The sequence below is a fragment of the Cyprinus carpio genome, chromosome B17, assembly GCF_018340385.1.
Source record: "Cyprinus carpio isolate SPL01 chromosome B17, ASM1834038v1, whole genome shotgun sequence".
Classification (NCBI taxonomy): domain Eukaryota; kingdom Metazoa; phylum Chordata; class Actinopteri; order Cypriniformes; family Cyprinidae; genus Cyprinus; species Cyprinus carpio.
This window is the reverse complement of record NC_056613.1, coordinates 23625809-23647797: the sequence shown is the minus strand read 5'-3', so window position 1 is coordinate 23647797 and position 21989 is coordinate 23625809. Positions and strand designations below refer to the sequence as shown.

General features: G+C 37.9%; 1 protein-coding gene across 3 annotated transcripts in view; it reads left to right on the top strand.

The window, feature by feature from the left end:
- Nucleotides 1–21255, top strand: part of paplna (papilin a, proteoglycan-like sulfated glycoprotein) — a 43052-nt gene extending 21797 nt beyond the window's left edge. For 2 of the 3 annotated variants that reach the window (XM_042742865.1, XM_042742863.1), the window contains 16 exons: nt 1538–1742; nt 2778–2954; nt 3063–3213; nt 4797–4877; nt 6064–6232; nt 6354–6441; nt 10728–10845; nt 11636–11972; nt 14574–14732; nt 16120–16247; nt 16363–16435; nt 16522–16662; nt 17686–17813; nt 17901–18009; nt 18110–18285; nt 19515–21255. In XM_042742865.1, the coding sequence (XP_042598799.1) occupies nt 1538–1742; nt 2778–2954; nt 3063–3213; nt 4797–4877; nt 6064–6232; nt 6354–6441; nt 10728–10845; nt 11636–11972; nt 14574–14732; nt 16120–16247; nt 16363–16435; nt 16522–16662; nt 17686–17813; nt 17901–18009; nt 18110–18285; nt 19515–19687 (2413 nt within the window). In that variant the 3' untranslated portion in view covers nt 19688–21255. The remainder of the gene's footprint in view (nt 1–1537; nt 1743–2777; nt 2955–3062; nt 3214–4796; nt 4878–6063; nt 6233–6353; nt 6442–10727; nt 10846–11635; nt 11973–14573; nt 14733–16119; nt 16248–16362; nt 16436–16521; nt 16663–17685; nt 17814–17900; nt 18010–18109; nt 18286–19514) is intronic. The other variant, XM_042742864.1, reaches the window with a different exon arrangement.
- Nucleotides 21256–21989: the final 734 nt, after the last annotated feature.

The following is a 21989-nucleotide window of genomic DNA, read 5'->3' as shown; positions in this document are numbered from 1 at the left end:
TGTCTGAAATCACAATCCTTGTCTTAGTTAATCCGTATATTGCATTAATAGATCAGCAGTTTTTACATGCAAACCTGTAGTAAATCATGGCCTACATGTATGATATAGATGTTTTGTGGAGTCCACTGTCTGGGTGTCTCCGGTTTAATGTGTTCTTTTGATTTAGTTTGCCTGTATTTGCCTGTGAAGTAGAAAGCAGCCTTTGGTCTGTTAAAATAATAAGTCTTTCACTTATCATAGTGAATAAACGTTACCCCTGGGATTTTCTTCTGATGTTCATGTACAGAAACCTGAAACTGTCATGATCCCTGAGCAGATCAACCTGCCAGAGAACATGTGCTTTTTTCCTCTCACCTTTAGATATACCGAATCACCTTCTCACCCCCCACAACCCAAATCTTCATCATTAACACCTCATCATTGTTTTTGCATACACAGAATGCAAAACCTTTATATGTTTGTTTAATGTAGGTGTAGGTGTGATATGTTTGTTAATGTAGGTGTTGTTTTGCATACAAATATTCAGAATGCAAAACCTTTATAATTATGGTTTGTTATAATGTAGGTGTAGACAATTTCACCATGTGATTTCACCGTGAACTGTTAAAATAGCTTTTGTCAAAATTTTCTCTCAATATACAACTGTCTAGGTTTAAATGTATGCAATCGTCTGTGGCTCGGATGCTTTTTAATTCTTCCACTGTCAAATCACTGACTTGTCATTCAAGGAGAGTAATCAGATGAAGTCACAATAATGGCAGAAGCTTCCTTTGTTTGAGTCTGCGCGTGAATCAATGGAAATTCCAATTGGGTCGCTGTGTCCACACTGTTGCTGTGCTTAAAACCAGAATCCAATCCTTGACTGCACTTCAGTGAATAGATAATATAATTGGCTAACAGACCCACGTGTGAAATCACTCACAAACCTTCTGTGGATTTCAGAATGGGACATTTAACATAAAGTGCTGTGTACATGGAGCAAATTATCCAGAAATTTTGATAAAACTCAATTTACACAGAAAAAATTATCAAAAATAAATACCAATAGACAGATTACTTTAAAATAAATAAATAAAAAACCACAAAAAAAACTTATTACTGCTCTCAGTATCTGTGGAATTTCAGAATGGGACATTTAACATAAAGTGCTGTGTACATGGAGCAAATTATCCAGAAATTATACTTATACTGTATTATATTATGTTCTATATTATATATACTATAATGCATAAACAGAAGTTCATCTGCTAGAAAAGTAGTCCCTCTTTGAAAGGAGTGAAGTATGCCTTGGTTGCTTGCCATTGAAAGAGCAAAACAGAATGATGTGTCACAATATTTTTGTGCTAAAAGATCTTAAATTGTATTTAACCTAGAACATTTTCATACTCGTGAATGTAAAGGACCCAAAGCATGCAGTTTATTTGGGTTAGACTGGCACTGTGGAAGCTGGTATTGAGTAGGCTGGCTAAATGAAACCTCTAAATGCAGTAACTCACACTCATTATGCTTTCTTTCTGCTCGTGTGTATGTATGTCAGCTGGGTGACTGGGGAGTGGAACCCGTGTCCAGTGACCTGCGGCGGCGGTCTTCAGGTGAGGAGAGTGGAGTGTATGTCTCATGACTCAGCAGGATCGCGAGTGGTGGCAGATTCCCAGTGTGCTTCCTACGCGCCCAGACCACTCAACCAACAGAACTGTAACATGCAGAAATGCGCTCAATACAGAGTCTCCAGCTGGAGCCAGGTATATAAACTACACTTTATGAAAAATTGTATAAAATTGTAAGAACTTTTTGTGTGTGTGTGTGTGTGTGTGTGTGTGTGTGTGTGTGTGTGTGTGAATCTCTCAAAACCTGTCCATCCTAAAATTAAAATGACCTTAATAGGCCAAATAGGGCAGATTTTCGTTTAAATAAAATGTTTTAATTTAAACAAATGAAGCATATTTTTGCATTGTCATATTATTTTCATGACAATTAAGCATTCTAAATAAATTCTCTGATTCTGAAAGTGATTCTTAACTAATTGTAGAGCGTTTATACTTCACATTTGACTGATATTTGTATTATTTGTTGTATGCTGGTTTAAAAACAGATGCTGTAATTTTGTAAATCGATTTATTTTTTAATGAATAACATGCAGTAATGAAGAGTTATGGAAATATAGTAAAACATTACACTTTACAACAAAGTTCCATTATATACATTAGTTAACATGACTAACAATGAAAAATAGGTCTAAAAAATGTAGTAATGTTAGTTAATGATAATGTCAACATTTACTAATGCATTGTTAATACCAGAAATTGATTCTTTTAGTATTATTAATTGGCCTAAGTAGACATGAACTGAAAAACATGAAATAAATATTATTGTTGAATAATAAATAACAAAGATAAATAAATTATAATTAAAAACTGTATCAAATTTAGTGCACATTGTTAATAATGAGTTAACAAAACAAATTATAACAACTAGTGCCTTATTATTAAATGCATATAAATATAAAACATCTTAAATTTCCTTAAAAAATCCTTCAAAACAATTTTTTTTTTCATTTCATTCTTCTTGCTTTTTACTTTTATTTTTGTTTTAATTGCTTTACTTTATCTTTCATTTGTATTTTTTCTCTAAGTAGTGTGAGGCTGTTATTTGTTTCTGTTTTTAAATAAGTAAAAATACTTTAGTAGAACATTCCTAGTATTCAATATCTTAAAATTATAATTGATTATATATTGCAGTTGATTCCTGAATGAATTCAAACCTGTTAATGTCTGTAGTGCTCTGTGACGTGCGGCTCTGGGAAACAGACGCGAGACGTGGTGTGTGTGGGTTCAGACGGAGCTTCTCTGGAGGACTACGCATGTGGGACCCATCCGAAGCCGCCCAAGACACAAGCCTGTGAGATGCCCGTCTGCAGGAGCCCCGTTGGCTGGCATATAGGAGACTGGGGCCTGGTAAGGAATAATCCACACCTCATTTACAGACAAGTCTTTGGATAAGCATGCACCCTCTCTCTTGATTAAATATGACATAAGCTAACCTGCTCATAAACGCTCTCTCAATGCTCCAAGAGCTGTGGCTCGGGTCTGCGAGAACGTCAGGTGATCTGTTCAGACAGACAGAGAAACCTGCACAGGGTAGAGGAGTGCCAGTCCAAACCCAAACCTTCTACCGTGGAAAGATGCAACACCCAGCCTTGCTACAGGCCTCAGGGTACACAAGATTTTTTTTTAGCTTTTTATATGCTCCTCACACTTTCATTCATGGTAACGGCTTTTTTCAGAAATTATGTGTACACATATTCTACACATGAATGCATAGCATTTTCACATACGATACATGATCTCAGGGCCGGCCCGAGGCATACGAACTGATGCTTGGGGCCCCTTGGCCACCAGTGGGCCCCCCATCGTTTTTTTTTTTTTTTTTTTTTTTTTTTTTACAATTAACTCTAAGTATAAATGAATGAATGAATGGGTATGAATGGATTGAATAATTCAAGACAAAAAATCTGATCTGACAACTGCTGGTGTGTCTGCTAGCAGTCAGCGCAATGCGCATAGACCACCTCGCAGTATTGACAATTCGCGCCGGCGCGCAAGTGCGCGTCACTGTATAAATAAGCCATGTCACAAAAAAGATTATCCCTCTGTGCCAAAATAAAGAAGAAAAAGACAGAGGAGGAGAAAAAATAGCAAGATAAAGGTATGTTTTGCATTATAACAGTATGTTTTGTCCATCAGCAGCACAAATTGTGCTCACGTCCTTGAGGTAGCAGCTAGTCATGACTCGTGACTACCTGCGGTTTGAAAGTATGTTTTTTTTTTTTTTTTTGGTTTGTGCGTCTAGGTGCGGATGGGTGCTTCAAAATGGAGTAAAGAAGCCCAGGCGTTTCCCTTGTACTTTTCTGATATTTTCAATCAAGTTCAAGCGGGTGACCCAAAAAAGAACAAAAAACAATTCTCTAGATAACCAATTTAACCCCTAAAAAACTTAAAGGTACATCAGAATATTTATTTATTGCTATTTTATGTCATGATATAAATACTACAATTTCATAAATGTCTTGAACATTGAAATTAATGTTGGAATACATGTTTTTTGTTTTTTTTGTACGTTAACATTTTGTATTGTACATTTGATTAATATACATATTTAGACAATGTTTATATATATATATATATTATATATATCCTGTATAGTTTTGGAGAAAATTAATGCAAAATCACTCCAAAAAAGTGCCTTCTAGCAGTTGCACCATTACCCCATTTTCAACACTCATAAAAACTTTGCTTTATAGGTTTGCTCTTCTTTCAGGATTCCTGTTCTTGTGATCCTGATTAATACTGTATTAAGTTTTTCAAATATTTTTACTGTGTAGTTTTTGGAGAAAGTTTATGGCAAATTCACTCCAAAAAACAACAGTGCATTCTAGCAGTTGGACCATTTCCCATTTTCCCATTTGAAAATTATTTATTTCATGTTTTGTGACAGTTTGTATTCAGAAGTTTAAGAGTAAAGTATTTTATTTAAGTATCGTTTTTTTATTATTTATTTTGTATTAATACATAACCTCACTGTATTCATTTATAATGTAACATTATAGCGTGACATTTGTGTCAATAATCTTCAAGCACAGATAACTCCGCGTGGTGGGAGGGGGGCCCCAAATCAAATTCTGCTTAGGGCCCCCAAGAGGCTCGGGCCGGCACTGCATGATCTCAAAAAATGTTCATTACAGAACTCTAAAGTATTTCAATGGGTTTGATCCAGTTTTCTTATATTGGTATGAGCAGAGGTGCCCAGCATGCAGGACCCAACAGGTCACGATAACACCATTCAGGGATTCCTGCCGTACATCGAGGATCCTGCAATAGGTTTGTTTCTAAACATAGTTGTCCATCCATCCATCTTTCCATCCGTACAGTACACACTTGCTGTATGTAAGGCTGATCTTAGTCAGATCCCAGGTTAAATTCTTAACAAGCTTAACCAGCTTTGTCTAGACCAATTTGACCAGAATCAAACCAGCATAAACTAGCTAAGACTAGCTTGGAAATGTATGCTGGTTAAAGATGATCTTTGTGTGCAGTTCCTGGGTGCACAAACAAACTTCTGAGACTAGTTACCTGGATCTGAAAAAAAAAAAACTATGCATAAACAACTTTTAATGGACTGTAGACTATGATGGATTATGTTTTACTGTATAGTTTTGTAGGATTAGGAAAAATAACATCATTTTCTACTTTTCATTTGGATTGTTTAACAATAAATAAGAAAATTATATCCCTTTTTTGCCAAAAGATGTTCATTAATGCATATTAAATGTAAAAAATCATGGCTCTCAAATATATTGTTGAATGGCCATAATTATTCATTTTATCCTGAAGAAAAATCTATTTAATAGAGGTTTCAACATCAATATTAGTATCAAAATCTGTGACACGGCTCTGGTTCATAATTTAAAAGTAAATATAATTGTAATACATTGGTAATCCATCGTAATAACTGCTACAAAGGTTTGTTTGACAGATTCAATTAAATTTGTTAAGGATCCTGTAATAAGACATTTAAAGAATGACATAGTCAGGTGACCCATAAATGTTATGCTTTCTGTTTTGTGAAGAAGCTCCCTGTCTGAAACCTTCATTAAAGGGATACTCCACCCCAAAATTAATTTTTTTTTCATTAATCACTTACCCCCATGTCGTTCCAAACCCGTAAAAGCGTTGTTCGTCTTCGGAACACACTTGTGGTGTAAATACATAATCATTGATACGTTTCATAATGTTACGGTTGATCCACTGATGGCAGATGGACTATTCTGATGATGCTTTTCACACTTTTCTGGACCTTGACAGTGTAATTTACTTGGCAGTCTATGAGACAGTCACAAGCCTCCTGGTTTTCATCCAAAATATCTTAAATTGTTTTCCGAAGACGAACAAAGCTTTTACATGTATGGAACGACATGGGGGTAAGAGATTAATGAAAAAAAAATTCATGTTGGGGTGGAGTATCCTTTTAAGGTACTTGTTGTTGTTTTTTTATTGTCCAACACAGCAGAAACTCCTCAAAACAATGCTGTCCACAATCCTCATGGCACGCCTCTCACGCCTCACTGTAGCCAGACCTACTATGGCTGCTGTCCTGATGGAAGTACCCCAGCCAGTGGACCACAGAGCCAAGGCTGTCCCCAGGACCAAGGCCTACCATCGTGCACATGGAGCAGGTACACATGAACTTGGATGAGTTAATCACAGAGACTAATTTTATTTGTGGCACAATGCATAATTTCTTTCTTACAGGATAATTGTAAGTTACCAGAAATGCAATGCAAATTTACTTCTCAGGTATGGCTGTTGTCATGATGGTGTGACCATAGCCCAAGGTCCCAACAAGGAGGGCTGTCCAGATTCCAGGCCACAGTGGTCTCCAGCAGTGAGTGTTTCATTTGCACATATCAAATTGGGTTGGAATGCTCCAGAACAGTGTTTCAGCAGCTTAATCCAGTCCATTTTGTTTCCATTTAACAAGTGTACTCTGAAGCACCTTCAGATGTCATTACAATAAGCCCCTACCACACTCCTACTCTTTGTGAAATCAACTTAACTCAAAGTCATACTTTATGAAGCACTTTCAAAAGTACAGGGTACACCTAGGTGCTGTGCATATCAAACAAAAAATTACATAAAGACCATACTAAAAATAACCATCCAAATCATCATACCCAAAAGACAAACATATTCAAATGTCAATGAAAATAAATATATCGTAAGACAGATTTTAATCATCTTCATCTGCGGTGGTGAACCATTCCGGTTTTAGAGCTGCCACAGAAAAAGCTTGATTTTCTTTGCACTTTAAGATCAAGGAACATAATACAGAGCTTGTCTGATGAGCAAAGAGATATTAGAGGTTTATAGGAAGTAATTTCACAAAATAAATGCTGAAAATGCAAACAAATGACACAAAACCCTGCTGCACACTATAATGACATTTATAGTTTTCCCAGTATTCCCCAGAAAATAGTAAGGTATCTCATCTCTCTGCCAGTGAGTGAGAATTAGTGGCTATAAAACATGCACTTTAAGATGGAAGGATTCAAAGAAACATGACAGACACATTTCACTCACACTCATGAGTTAGATTATCTGGATGGAGACTGGAAGCATGAACAATAGACTGAGGTCCTTGATAATAGGGAATGGCACAGTAAACTGTCTTGCCAACTTACAAGCTGGCAGGTCTTTGGTGGAGAGCCACACAGATTGTTCATTTCCCCTTCTTGGCCCCACTTGGCCACCAGCAAGGAGTCAATGAAGTTGCCCTCGGCCCCAAAGTCCACAAGGACTGAACATTGGAAACAGGATTGGCCTCACTGTAGAAATGCAGGGAGGGAAGTGTGAACACCGCAAAGAATTCAATAACAATCATATTGCCTACATAGTCTTGGGTTCAGGAGCAGGTTCAGTAAAAGAAGGGGCAAGAGGTAGAGCTTGAGGTACTCTTTGTCCCAAGGAGGCCTAGGTTGAGAACAAAGCCAGCTATCCTGATGACAAGATTCTCTAGATCAGGGCTTCCCCCGCCCCAGTTAACACACCTAGATGAGCTAATCAAGGTCTTTGGGATCACTACAAACTTCCAGGCAGGTACATTAGAGCTAAACTCTGCAGGAAGTTGGCCATTCAGAAGCAGGACTAGACACCCCTGCTCCAGATCATCACATTGCACCGGAAGGTCATAGGTGTAAACCTCCTCCAGAATGTCATCTGCGAGCTCATGCAAGATGTGGTCCTACATCTCACCCTCAGGATACCTTCAGGGTACAAATTCCCTGGCGTAATGTGAAACTAATCAATGCAGATGGAGTGAAACTACATAATAGGCCAACTACTGATAATATACAAACTACTGGTCAAAGAGCTTCTTTGTCAAGATCATGTCTACAAATAACTCCTTGCAGGCAGTGCAGAAAAGGAAACATGGCCGCCTAGAAGGACAAGTCCCATGAAAAGGCATTACTACGGCGTCCTTGGGAAAGAAGTTGGCCAGAACACAAATCGGAACACCTTCAAGCCCGTCTTCAGTCCAAAACAATGAATGTAACTGTCAACCAAAAACCTATTACATAATCTTGTCTCAAAGATATTCACACCATATTATTTTTTTTACCCTTCAAGTTTATGAAAATATTGGCCTAGTTAGTCTTTAGTGGGGAGCCACACAGATTGTTCACTTCCCCCCTCTGTGGCCCCACTCGCCAGTGAGGTGTAAATGAAGTTGCCCTTATCTCCAGAGTTTACAAGGGCAGAGTAGTGATGAAAGTGTAGCAATGATGGTTCTTTTGATACAGTCAAGATGGCGCCAGTATGTGTGGCCAGCCGTCCACCCTGTTCGTTTTATGTGTTGATGTTGGCTAATTAAGCTATTTTAATATCAGTTTTAACTACTGTAAACTCTACATTGTTACCCTATGACCGTCAAACATTACTTGATATTGGAAATCTAATCTCTTACTCACCTGATGCCATGTGACATTACTGATTTCTGCGTCGATGGCCCTTCGACGCGCTGTGGAGAAAGCTTTGTTATTAAAGAGGCCCAATCTTTTATTTTAATAACTTTAGGCCTATATCAAACTTACGATTTCTTTCTAAGATTCTTGAGAAAATTGTGTTGACCCAGCTGCAGTCCCATTTGATGTCAAATAATATTTTTGAAAAATTCCAGTCAGGTTTTAAGTCTCAACACAGCACGGAATCTGCACTTTTAAAAGTTGTAAATTATATTTCACTAGAAATAGATAAAGGGAATACTGTGACTCTGGTGCTTTTAGACTTAACCTCTGCATTTGATATAGTTGACCACAACAACTTCATTTCCGGGTTGGAGAGCTGTGTTGTGTTACAGGGCAAGGTGTTGAAATGGTTTCAATCTTTTTTACCAAACAGAAATTTTAGTGTTTCCATTGGCAAACATAGTTCATCCTCAGGCCCACTTGCTTGTGGGGTGCCACAGGGCTCAATTCTTGCCCCAGTTTTATTTTCTATATTTATGCTACCAATGGGTGCTATCTTTGAGATATATGGAGTGTCCTTCCACCTATATGCAGATGATACTCAGCTGTATTTTCCCTTGCAGCATAAAAGTAAAGAATTCTTAGGACCTCTGTTGGATTGTCTAAACGAAATTCCAAATATGGTTAAAGCAGAATCTTTTAGTGTTAAATGAGAACAAAACCGAAATCATTTTGTTTGGTTTAAAGTCATATGAAGACTGTGCCCTTCATTTTGGTCATGTCTCTTCCTACTTTACACCCTGTGCTAAAAATCTTGGTGTTCTTTTTGATTGCAACCTGGGTTTTAAGAAACAAATTAGTGCAGTGGTCTAAGCGAGTTTCTTCCACTTATGGTGTTTATCAAAAATCAAATCTTTACTCTCTGTAAAACAGTTTGAACAGATAATTCACTTGTTTGTTCTATCTCGTTTAGATTACTGTAATTCACTATGGTATAAGTCAGTCCTCTATAATGCATTTACAGATGGTCCAAAATGCTGGGATGTCAGGGATGCTGACAGGTAAACAGAGGTTTGATCACATCTCGCCCATTCTTATTTCACTAAACTGGTTACCAGTCAAATTTAGAATTTTTTTTTTTTTAATTTTAACTTTTGTTTTTAAATCTCTTTATAATCAAGCCCCATCATATCTCTCTGAGGCAATCTCTATCCATAAACCAAATAGGTCCCTAAGATCCAGTAATCTTGGTTTCCTCTCTGTTCCTAAATCGAGGTTCCATTGTAGAGGTGATCGAGCCTTCTCTGTTGCTGGTCCTATTCTACGGATAATTACCATATAATTACCAGCTTCTATTAGAGCTGCGCCCTCTTTGCCAGTATTTCAATAACTGCTTAAAAAACATCTTTTGTCAATAGCTTTCATTTAGCCATGTCAGTTGTATTGTTATATTGTGTTTTGATGTTTTGTGGTTTCTTATTTGTTTTATTTCAGCTGTATTGTACAGCACTTTGGATCAACCAGTAGTTGTGTGAAACTCCTTTAGAAAGAAAGAAAGAAAGAAAGAAAGAAAGAAAGAAAGAAAGAAAGAGAAACAAAGAAAGATTAGCCCACTGTGGGAAGGCAGGGAGGAAAATGGATAAAATGAAGAATTCAGTGATCGTAATTCTTACATGGTTTTGGGCTCAGGATGAATATGGAGAGGACAAGAGGTAGGGATTCCTTGTTGTTTAATTGCTATGAAATCAGTCATCCTGATGGCTTCTAGAGGGCCTGGTTTTCATTCATTATGCCAGGTTTTTCAACAATTCTACCTTGAGACCCTCAGGGTCTTGCCCTCCCTGGCTGGCATTACTTCAGTTGGCCTGGTGAACATGTTCTGGAGGTCACTGACTGTCCACTTCTTGGGAATTTTGAGGAAATATGTCATGTTCATTGACAGGCTTCCTCTTAGATTACTTGATCTAGATTTGTGGGTTTCTTGGATCTGTCTAAAAGTTTTTGGCTTTTTTTCTTAGATATTCTTTTGGGAACATTAATTGTTTTTTTTATGTGTTCACAAAATTAAAAACAGTTCTGGGTTCCTGGAATATTCCATCGCAAACAAGTGCCCATTTGCATTAGTACATCCTCAGAAAGAAATACCCTAATGTCTCTTTCTATCTCTGTTTTTATGTCCTTTTTGTTTGTTATTTTCTCTACAAAGTCAGACATACCATCTGCACCCACAGACTGCCAGATGTCCACCTATGGTTGCTGCTATGATGGTGTGACGGCCGCTGGTGGTACTCATGGGGAGGGGTGCTCCAACCCCCCCGGCAATAGTAAGTCATAATATAATACATCAGAGAAAAGTGTTGTAGTCTAGACCAACTCAATTGAGTTGGAGCCAAAAGGAGGGTTGAGTCCAAAGGGACCAAGCCCATGGAAATATGTGACCCTGGACCACAAAACCAGTCATAAGGGTCAATTTTTGAAGTCGAGATTTATACATCATCTGAAAGCTGAAATAAATAAGCTTTCTATTGATGTATGGTTTGTTAGGAGGATAATATTAGGCAGAGATGCAACTATTTGAAAATCTGAGGGAGCAAAAAAAAATCTAAATATTGAGAAAATCAGCTTTAAAGTTGTCCAAATGAAGTTCTTAGCAATGCATATTACTAATTAAACATTAAGTTCTGATATATTTACTATAGGTAATTTACAAAATATCTTCATGGAACATGATCTTTACTTAATATCCTAATCATTTTGGCATAAAAGAAAAATCAGTAATTTTGACCAAGTACAATGTATTGTTGGCTATTGCCACAAATATACCCATGCTACTTAAGACTGGTTTTGTGGTCCAGAATCACATATGTGCAAGACCGAGACAATGTAATTCTCAATGCTAAGTCCAAGATCAAATTTTCATGGTCTTGGTTTATCATGGACTTAGGAGCATGTGGACTCGGTCTTGATTCTGATGACACTGTTCTGGTCTCATGTTTGATTTAGACTCGAATGAGTTAGTCTGGACTACAATACTGGTGTTTGAAAAATAAGTTGTTGGCTAATCAAACTCTGTAGAACAGATTGCATATTGTCATTTACCCCTCGGCTCCTCAGCACAGCATTCTCGGTCCTGTGACCTACCCCATACGGTTGGGTCATGCGATGATTGGACATCCCGTTACTACTACGACCGCTCTGCCTCACGCTGCATGCATTTCTGGTATGGTGGCTGCCATGGCAATAGCAACAACTTTGCCTCGGAGGAGGAATGCCAGAGAATGTGCCTGAGATCTGAACTGAACCATCGGGACCAGGCGCATGTCTTGTCTTTGCAGCACGGTGGACGTCGCTTCCCTGCACGGATCCACCACAGCTCTAGCGGTGCGACCCACATGCACCGGGCTCACCGTCTGGACCCCAGTGCAATGCAGCAGAGCAGCCCCGCTGCCAGGTAAGTTTCTCCAAATTGCCCTGGATCGCTCTACTCCTCTCCTCTTCCAGACCCAAGCCCCTGCAAGTTCTCTTCTGCTGTTTGCCCTTCATGCCCTGCTGAAGAGCCGTGAGAGGAGCCGCAGGCCATGCACAGAGACTTATGCGTGTTTAATGCATATGCTTTTTACAAAGGTAGCGATAGTGAGCATTGCTTCACTAACAGAGTTCTGCATATGTACACACAGGATCCAAAATTAACTTTTTGCCACGTTTGCCAATATTTCTTTCTGGCCGTAATAAAAAATATTATTTTGTCCTCATGACAATAGTATACACGGAACATCATATACCGGCTAGACTGGTTTCTCAGGAATTATTTGCTTCGTAAAATAACTTGATGAGACTCCCCATAGACAATGCTAATATTTCAACAGCTGATAGTGTTTGTATGTCTTTGATTGGAATTTTAGACTATCATTCATAAAGTTTAACCATTTGTGAGACTAAAACGAGTTAGTTAGTTCCCAAATAAGTTACTGGCCAACTAGCGAGTTGTAGTTAAATTTGGACACTGTGTACACACTTTAAAACACATTTGCAATTTGGATGCAGCGTAATGTCATTTTCATGTATTATGACTTGCCTCACGCTTCTTAATCTTACTAATCTAGTGCATCAGTATACACACACTCCCTATAGAAGTTGACACTCCTCACTGTGAAGTGTTGGACATTGCTGTGCTTTTGGGACTGGTTTATTTCCCCTGACGCAGACTGTTATCCTCCTCTTTCTGTTGCTTTAGTGTTGTTTAGTTAGTTTTAGTTTACCTCCCCCTCCCATACTCAGGTGTGTGTGAGGGACATGATTTATTACTCCATGACTAATAAAATCTGCTGTGGGGTCCTAATCATCCCTGACTGTTTCTGTCTCTTCAAAGTCCTGTTCTTACAATGTAGCTGTAGTTTGTGAAACAGCTTGTAGAACACCTCGCCTATACACTTGATTTCGCCAAGTGTATCCTTGTTGTTCCTAGAACAACATTCCAATCAACCGGTCAGATTTAAGGTTTAGAGTTGACATGTTCATCAACCAATTAACTTTCTTAAATGTTCCAGGGGGCCAACAATATGTATTACATGATGGCTGCATTTTTTGATTTCCACATCCTAATACTAACATCCAGTCCTAAATAATAAAGTGTCAAGTAATAAATTGGATTTCTTCCATGGAACAAGGAATACTATTCATAATGTTTACATCCTTGAAGGGCAATTCTAGAAGACAATGCTATTCTTTCACAAAGGCTGTTGATGAAGTTGTCAAGTGGTACAAACAATAATCACTTTAAAAAAAATAATTTTGTTGTTTCTGACCATCTTATCCCGAGAGGCTAAAACTTGATGCTACTTACTGCCTAACCCTCATTTCCTCTAGTGTTTGTCTTTAGGAACTATTCCTGATGAATTGTCATGTTGTTTTAGACACACAGCAGAAAGCAATATGAATGAAAAAAGGCACAAAAGAAGCATTATTTGACTTAAAGGTGCTGTATGTAAGATTTTGACTCTAATAAAGCATAAAAATAGCATAATATGTTTAAGAAACATGCTAAGTTAACAAACTTTTTTAACTGAAAATCAATGCTAGAGTCAGTTATTCTCCTTTGAAATGTGCGTTCCGGGCCAGAATGTCTGTCTGTTTTGGTTTGTGAAACCCGGTTTACCCAATTGTATTCGGCACAGAGGCAAACAGATATCAAAAAACATATATTCATCAAATTTTATCCATCAAGTTTGCTCCATCAGGTTTGTATCATCAAACCTGCAACCTGTGTCAATGTCAAGTCTGAGGAGGAGGGGCCGGGTGAAAAAACCCTCTCCAATGTTTTGAATTTGGACTGCAATACCTAGTTCAACCACTCGGTGTTAATCCTACACACAGCACCTTTAATGTTGTCAAAAAAAACTTTTTGCTGTTAGTTTTTGTAACCGTCTGTATAACTGAAACTTTCTTCCCTGCTTTGAGTAAGGACAGGAGATTTATGACATTGAAGTTCACTGCTGGAACATGGTAGCACTCTGAGAAATGGCAATAGAGCGCTGCAGTGATGATCAAGTCATTTAAACTGAAATTACTGAAATGCAAACTCCAGGTTTGGGCCCACAAAACTTTGTCATCCCTGCAGCACTCTGTGGTTGGTCCATAAGGGAAGTTCATACATATTAACCATCCAGTTTCTAACCTGTTTAGACCTTTCGACTGAATAAGTTAGAAACTGGATGGTATTCTAGAGCTAGGTTCTTCTAGTAGAGTTCTCCTCTCCCTGTGATCTCTTGTGGGTGAATTGTCAGCGTGTTGGTCTGGTGTTGTTCTTTGGGGGTCCTGTATTCCAGCTGTAGCCGGTCAAGGCTGATCTTTATGCTTGCTGTGGTGACTGCAGCACATGCTTTGCTGTTCCCAATAGTACAGCATAAAGTCATATGTCTTCTTTCTTTCTTTCTCTACCTTTCTTTTCTTATGCATGTTTGTCTGTATCCCCTTCCCTTCTGTCTATCCCCTTTTTTCTCTGTTTCTGTACCTGTGTCTCTTTCCTCCTGCTGTCTGTACTCCTCTGATTCAGCTGGACAGCTGTAGGTGTGAGTATAGACAAGTCGGATCCCTCCACGGTGGAGGGGCTGGTCGGTCAGCAGGTAGTGTTGCCCTGCAGGGTGAGTCCTCGGCCCTCCTCCACTGTGATTGTGGAGTGGAGACGGGATGGTGTCCCTGTTGACCCCACCAGGTCAGTACCTGATGCACTTCATATCCTTCTATACACAATGTATGATATGGAAATATCATATAAATCTCTTAATATTTTATCTCTTAATATTACTGTTGTACTGTATTTTTTTTTTTAGCAAAATAAACTTCTTTAAAAGGCATTAAAAATCGTTATTATTCCAAACCTTTTACCTGTTGCATATACATCGGGTAAAATCAGTATTGAACACATCACCATTTTTGTCAGTAAATATATTTCTAAAGGTGCTGTTGTCATGAAATTTTCACCAGATGTCGGTAACAATCCAAGTAATCCATACATACAAAGAAAACAATACAAATAAATTCAGAACTTAAGTTCTGTGTAATAAAGTAGAATGACACAGAGAAAAAGTATTAAACACACAAAGAAAGGGAGATGAAGAAAGGCATGGAAAGCCAAGACTCCAGCTGAAATCTATCAGTAATTAGAAAGCAATCCTGCCCCTCGTCAGTGGAAATGAATATGAGCTGATTCAGTCCCAACACCTACAGTACCAGGATGATGAAGATGAAACAAGGCTGGACATTTCAGAAAGAGAATGATCCCAAACACAGCCAACGAAACTCTCAGTTTTCAGAGAAAGAAAGTAATTATTACTTTTTTTCTCTGAGTATTAAAGTATTAAATGTATTAAATACATTTCCATTTTATTACACAGAACTTAATTTCTGAGATAATTTGTTTTGTTTTCTATTTGTAAGTATGGATTACTTGGGTTATTACCAACATCTGCTGAAAATTTCATGTCAAAAGCATCTTTAGAAATATTTTTACTGAGAAAATTAGTGACGTGTTCAATAATTATTTTACCCGCTGTATATTGCAAAACCTTGTGAAAATTATTACATTATGTAATTGTCTGCTTTATGATGGTATAGGTTTGTTTTAATGGAAAAAAACCTGTGTGAACACTCATTTTGTGTAAAAAAAAAAAAAAAAAAAAAAAATTATGTCATACAAGTTTTTAATGACATATTGCTTTAGTACAGCTCTAATCTCATCCATAATTCATATTTTTAAAATGTCATTCTATTTTTAAGTATTCTGTTAGTCTTTTTCTCTGTGATTTCCATTTAATGTGAGTGTAGCTTGACTTTGCCTAGCATATGTTAATTGGACTACAGTTGTCTTTGACAGTGAATGCGCACACTGAAATACATATTTTAACTTTCAGAAATATTCAGTTTTACATTGTGATGTATACTTTGAGAGAGACGAAGCTCGACTGCACAAGAAACCTGTTGTAGCTTGATTATCGCTGTTGTACCTTGTGCGTGTATACATACTTAGCAAGTGCACTTTTGGCTGAACTTTCCTCTAACGAGTCTTTGTTAGATTTGTTGATGAGTGCTTGATCATTCAGGCATCAGCAGCAGTCGGACGGCTCTCTGTGGGTGGGTCCTATAACACTGCAGGATTCTGGCTGGTTTCTGTGTGTGGCCACAAGAGACCGTGACAGAGATCACCGCTACATTTACCTGTCTGTCTCAGGTCAGTCTTTATTTACTTGCTATTCAATTATACTTATCACCGTTGATGACATTTGGGATTAACGTGATTTACATGATTATTTACATGAGCAAAAGACATTTTCTTTCAAATACAGAAACGTCTCAGAAGAGTGGAGAAATACCAGAGCCAGATTCTTCCCAGTCATACACATCACATTCATCTTCCAGGTACAAGACATCCATCAGTAAATGTTGGTGTAATTATGCAGCACATGTTCTCCCTCATTACTCACCGTGGCCTTCATGTTTGTCAGGTTCAACATCGACTATTCGTCTCTGGTCGAGGCTCGAGCAGGTCAGACGGCCAAACTGCGGTGTGCGGTGCTGCCAGTCTCTTCTATGCATGCGGTGACCGTTCACTGGAGCAGAGCTGGACAGCCGCTCAACTCACTCAGGTGCCTTCATCTGCATGCGTTTCTGTGACTCTCTTTCAAACCCTAGTGAGCTGACTTGCTCTATGCCGTCTACATAGAGCTGCATCCTACGCACAATGGAACCCCTAGGCTAAAAGTGTGATTGATTTGGAATGCACTAGATAAACACCAACTCTGTGTGCCATACAAATAGAAAAGGACACTCAAACAACACACTACAGGCAAAAATTCTGTTTCTTTGTTTGTTCTTTAATTCATCTGTCAATTATGAGAATTCAGGCTTTTTGGCTTTTCTTTAAGGTTTTTTTTTTTTTAGACTAGTGGAAAGAAAACATCCAGAATACACTTTTAAGTGTTTTATCTGTTTGTCAGTAGATTTCAGTTACAGTACCTATCTTAAAAGGCTGTTTTCTCCTGCACTGAGCCAGAAAGGTCCACTTCAGCAGCACTCACAAACACCAAACCTCGCAGTATTATTCCTCTAGAATAATGTGCAAACATAAGGTTTATTCTTAATTTAAAAAAGTCTCAGTCTCACTGATATTGATATTGTTAATATTTCAATTTTTGAATTTTTAACTTCGCAAACATAATGGTTACTCAGGATTGGTGCTCTGCATTTAACCCATCCAAAGTACACACACACAGCAGTGAACACACACACACCGTCTCCCGGGGAGTCTCGATGCCTGCTCAAGGGCACCTCATTGATATTGCCGGCCTGAGACTCGATTTCACCCACAACCTTAGGGTTAGGAGTCAAACTCTCTAACCACTAGGCCACGACTTTTTGTTAATATTTAAAATTTTGTTTTACTTCACTTAACTCTAGTTCAAGTATGAAAATGTTTTATTTTGTGGTGTTAATTTTAGTTAACGATAATAACACTGATAATTTGTGCCACTGAATGAAATACATCTGTACATTTTTCTTGCCTCATCTGCCATCTCTTGTTTTCACTGCACTGCTTCTGCGATTGCCTTTTTTGTCATCGTTTGCTTTTCTCTGCCATCTGTTGAGATGTTAAATGTCTCCTAATGCAGGCATTCTCAACACTCTGATGGCACACTGGAGATTAACCAGCTGACGTCAGACGATTCAGGGCTTTATACCTGCACTGTCACGGATGCCCAGAAGTCTGAAGAACGCCAAATCCAGCTCAGAGTTCTTGGTTTGTCTCTTTTTCCAGTGTTTGAATCCAATACAACACCCTCTGAGTTTTCTGCTGTATGCTTGTAATATTCCCCCATTTCTCCAGGCGACCTCAGGATCACTAAATCCCCCACAGATGTCCATGTGCCGCAGGGCAGCACTGCTCAACTGCCCTGTGTAGTGACCGGAGAAAATGTGAATGTTGGCTGGTCACGGTCAGTTCAGAGAACACGTTTTATAGATTATGGTTTGTATTGAGTGCGAAGGAAGCATTCATAGATCATCTGATCTTGCTTTGCCTGTCTCTCTGGACAGGAATGGTGTGCCAGTGCGACCGGATGGACATCATGTGCATGTGTCAGCAGACGGGACGCTCATACTAAATAACGTCCAGTCAGTGGATGAGGGGACGTATACCTGCAATGCCTACACTGGGACGTACTCGGTCAGCGCAGCGGCTGAAGTGCGACTGGCCAAATCCCCTCAACAAGGTCAGTGGAGTGAGAACGAGAGGGCAAAAAGCCGCATTAAAGAAACAGTTCACACAAAAATGAAAATGTATAAGTTTCTTTCTTCTGTTGAACACAAAAGAAGACATTTTAAAAATAAATTTTGGCAACCGAACAGTTGACGGTAGCCATCGACTTCCATAGTATTTTTTTCCCATACTATGGAAAAGTTTCTTTCTTCTATTAAACACAAAAGAAGATAATTGAAGAATAATTGAATGTCAGTGGCTACCATCAACTGTTTAGTTACCATCATTCTTCAAAATATTGTATTTTGTGTTCAGCAAAAGACAGAAACTCATACAAGTTTGGAACAACAACATGACGGTGAATAAAGAATGACAGAAGTTTCATTTTTGGGTGAATTATCCCTTAAAGCAGCAACATTTGTCAATAATTAGCTTTTTTAACATTTGTAAGAGCAATTTTTACACTTACCTTTTTAATTGTATCTCTGTTGTCTTTTTTGTCAAATATTTTAATTAAACTTGATAGAGTGTTATCAGTAAGGTGGAACAGAAACCGTGTATGTTTATTTACTCAGACTGTGAGTAAGGTGGCATACATGTACTTACACAACAAATTCATTCAAGTAAACGGTATGCATGCATAAAGTATTTCAATTAAGGCTGCAATATTACAGGAAAAATCAATATGGTTGATTATTGCTCTTGATATTGTAATAAAAATGGTTTTTGGGGGGATAGCATGGCATGTTCTGACGACACAAAACAAGCTAAGTTTAATAACATCAAGACTTCACATTGGTTATTTTAACAGCATCCAAAAAAAAAAAAAAAAAATGTTTCAGTGACTAATCAAAACGCCTCCAATCATAAAATGAATTCATAAACAAAAAAAAAAAACATGATTCATTAAAAAACCCAATCGGCCAATGTGTTCATAAGCGCAACAGAAATATTTGATTGGTTATAATGCTCAACGTTGCAAAAAAAAAAAAATAGGTGTACAAAATGTGACACAACGTGAACAGATCTAAATATAACGCTGTGAATGGACACTTTCCATTCATTTTTACATTTCACTTTAATCACCACGCTGCAATAGACAGCGATGCATTTTTTGACATTAGCCTTTTAATTCATTTCTGACTCTGGACAGCACACCAAATTAGCTTGCCTTTCCCCCTCATGATAATGTGACGACACGCACTTGTGAATGTATTTTAATGTGTCTGACTGCATCTGCAGATTTCAGTGGGAGTCCAGTGTTGTCGCCGGACTGCGTGGATCAGCCTGAACTGGCGAACTGTAAGCTGATTGTGTACGCACGTCTGTGCTCCAGCCAGTATTACTCCAGTTTCTGCTGCGCCAGCTGTGCCAGATATGCCAGGGACAAGGATAGTCCCGGACAAACCAGATAGATCATGTGCAATGAATCCCGCGGCCTCATCGGTCGATTCGGACTGACATTCACCCGCCGTGTACAGAGACTCACCTCATGATTGAATATCAGCATCACCTGCTGCTTCAACTCCACATCAACGCTGACCTCAGGCTTTCAGTATTCCCGGCCCATTCAGATCAGAGCTTATTTATCTTTGTGTGTCATCTCTGTGTGCATTTTTGTGTGGAACTGTTTAAGTGCAAATGAATGTTCAGTTTGGATTATTAACAGGTAATTGACAAGCGCTGTCTTTGTTGTGCTGTTGTTGTAACATGTTTTAGGATGTACTTGCAGTTAAAACAAAACTGATTCCATAATTAGGAAATGCTTTCATGTATTTTGAATGTGTAGACTGCAGTGATGCACCGAAATCCAGGCAACAGAAAATACTCAGCCAAAAATGAATTTTCTGTTGTGGCTGAAACGTTTTGGAGGGCCGAAATCATTGACGTTGAATTAGTGCTTCTCTGATGGAATTACAGTAAGCTTTATGCTTTAATTGTTACTTTTGATATGAAACAGTCTCAACTTTCAAATTCTGTCAATTTTATAATGAAATTTAAACAATAAATGTGGTTTTGCTGATCGTTAATGTGTTGTGACAGATCGCCATAGCGCTTCATTTCAAATGGCACGTGAACCAATCATCTCTTTCTCTTGACTACTAGTTATAGCACAAAATAAACATGAATGAACATCAGAAGAAACCATACAACTTACTGAATTAAATCACGTCTCATGTAATCACTCACTCAGCATTTAAACTGCATAAAAAAATCTATATAACAGCTCGTAAACAGCATGTCATGTAATGTTATATCAGGAAACACATTCAATGTTCATAATTTGTTTGTTAGGTAGCTAGAAAAAAAATAACTTTTGAGAAGAACTTTAAACATTAAAATGTTTATTCATTAACAATGAACTGAACTACAATCTAAATTTATTACTAAAAGGTTGATATGAAACATGCCTTGAATAACTGTTCAATTTAAATGTTTATATACAACAGTTTTTATTTGAGTGTTAGTAAATAAATTTGATTAATTAATTGAGTATTAAACTTAACTTTGCCATTTTGGGCTAAATGGAAAACTAATTTTGCTTTCGATATTTCAGTAAGTCATTAATTTAGGTGCATCATTAGTAGATTCATTTTTGCAAGTGAAATGCATGCAAAGTATTATGTTCTAACATTAATGCCATGTATCAAATAAACTGGTTATGGCACATAAACCAGCAAATACCAAAGAAGGAACATTTTCACGTAACAAACACTTTTCATGATTGGTCTAGCTTTGTGCTGCTGACAAACTACGAGGACATGAAATACTCTGCTTATCTAGTTAGAGATACAGATTTCGTTTTGTCCAGCATGAAGAACGTCTCAGCAGATAGAGCTGGAATTGGCTTCCATCGCAGCTGTTCTCAGATCCATCAATAGCTCATTGACTTATGTTTTTGATCATTTTATGTTATCATTTTTCTATTTAATACACATCATAACTCTGTTGAATGAAGAAATAAACATTTACACATTGTAAAACATAATTATGTGTGGCAACATATACTTTAAAAAAACTAGATGTTCTGTTGAAGTATGTGACACTTCATGTTTCTTTAAATCTTCTGGTTTAGATGCGAAGAACCAGGAGGGTTTCTGTGTTTATCAGGTGTTCAGGTCAAGGAACGTTCCATACCCTTGAACATTTTTTTAAGGGTATTTAAAGGTTATGAAAGAACATTCTTAAAATAATGTTTATAGGATGTTCTAATAACATTATTAAAGGTTGATTTACTTTCTCATAATGTTAAGAGAAAACAGTCTCGGAACTTTTTTTTTTTATGTTTACACGATTGAGGTTCTCGTAATGGAGAGAGAAAACATTGTAGAAGAGCAGTCGCAGAACATCCTTGTGATGTAATTTGTACTTGATTTTTCTCGATGCGATTTCAGTTTTTCCTTTCTCTTTGGAGTGTTACAAGCTCTTGGTGCATGAAGAAGTTCTGTAAAGTTGCAAAGACTATAGTCTCAAATCCAAAGAGATATTCTTTATAAAAGTTAAGACTCTGCCACACCCCACTAAAATGGCTCATTCAAACACGCCCCCACATCGCTACGTAAATATGTGGAAATATTTGCGTAATGCTGCCCAAATGTTCATGCAAAGACAGAAGGCGTGGTTTGTGTGTGTGTGTGTGTGTGTGTGTGTGAGAGAGAGAGAGAGAGAGAGAGAGAGAGAGAGAGAGACAGGGGTCACACAGTGGAGTCTTGTGTA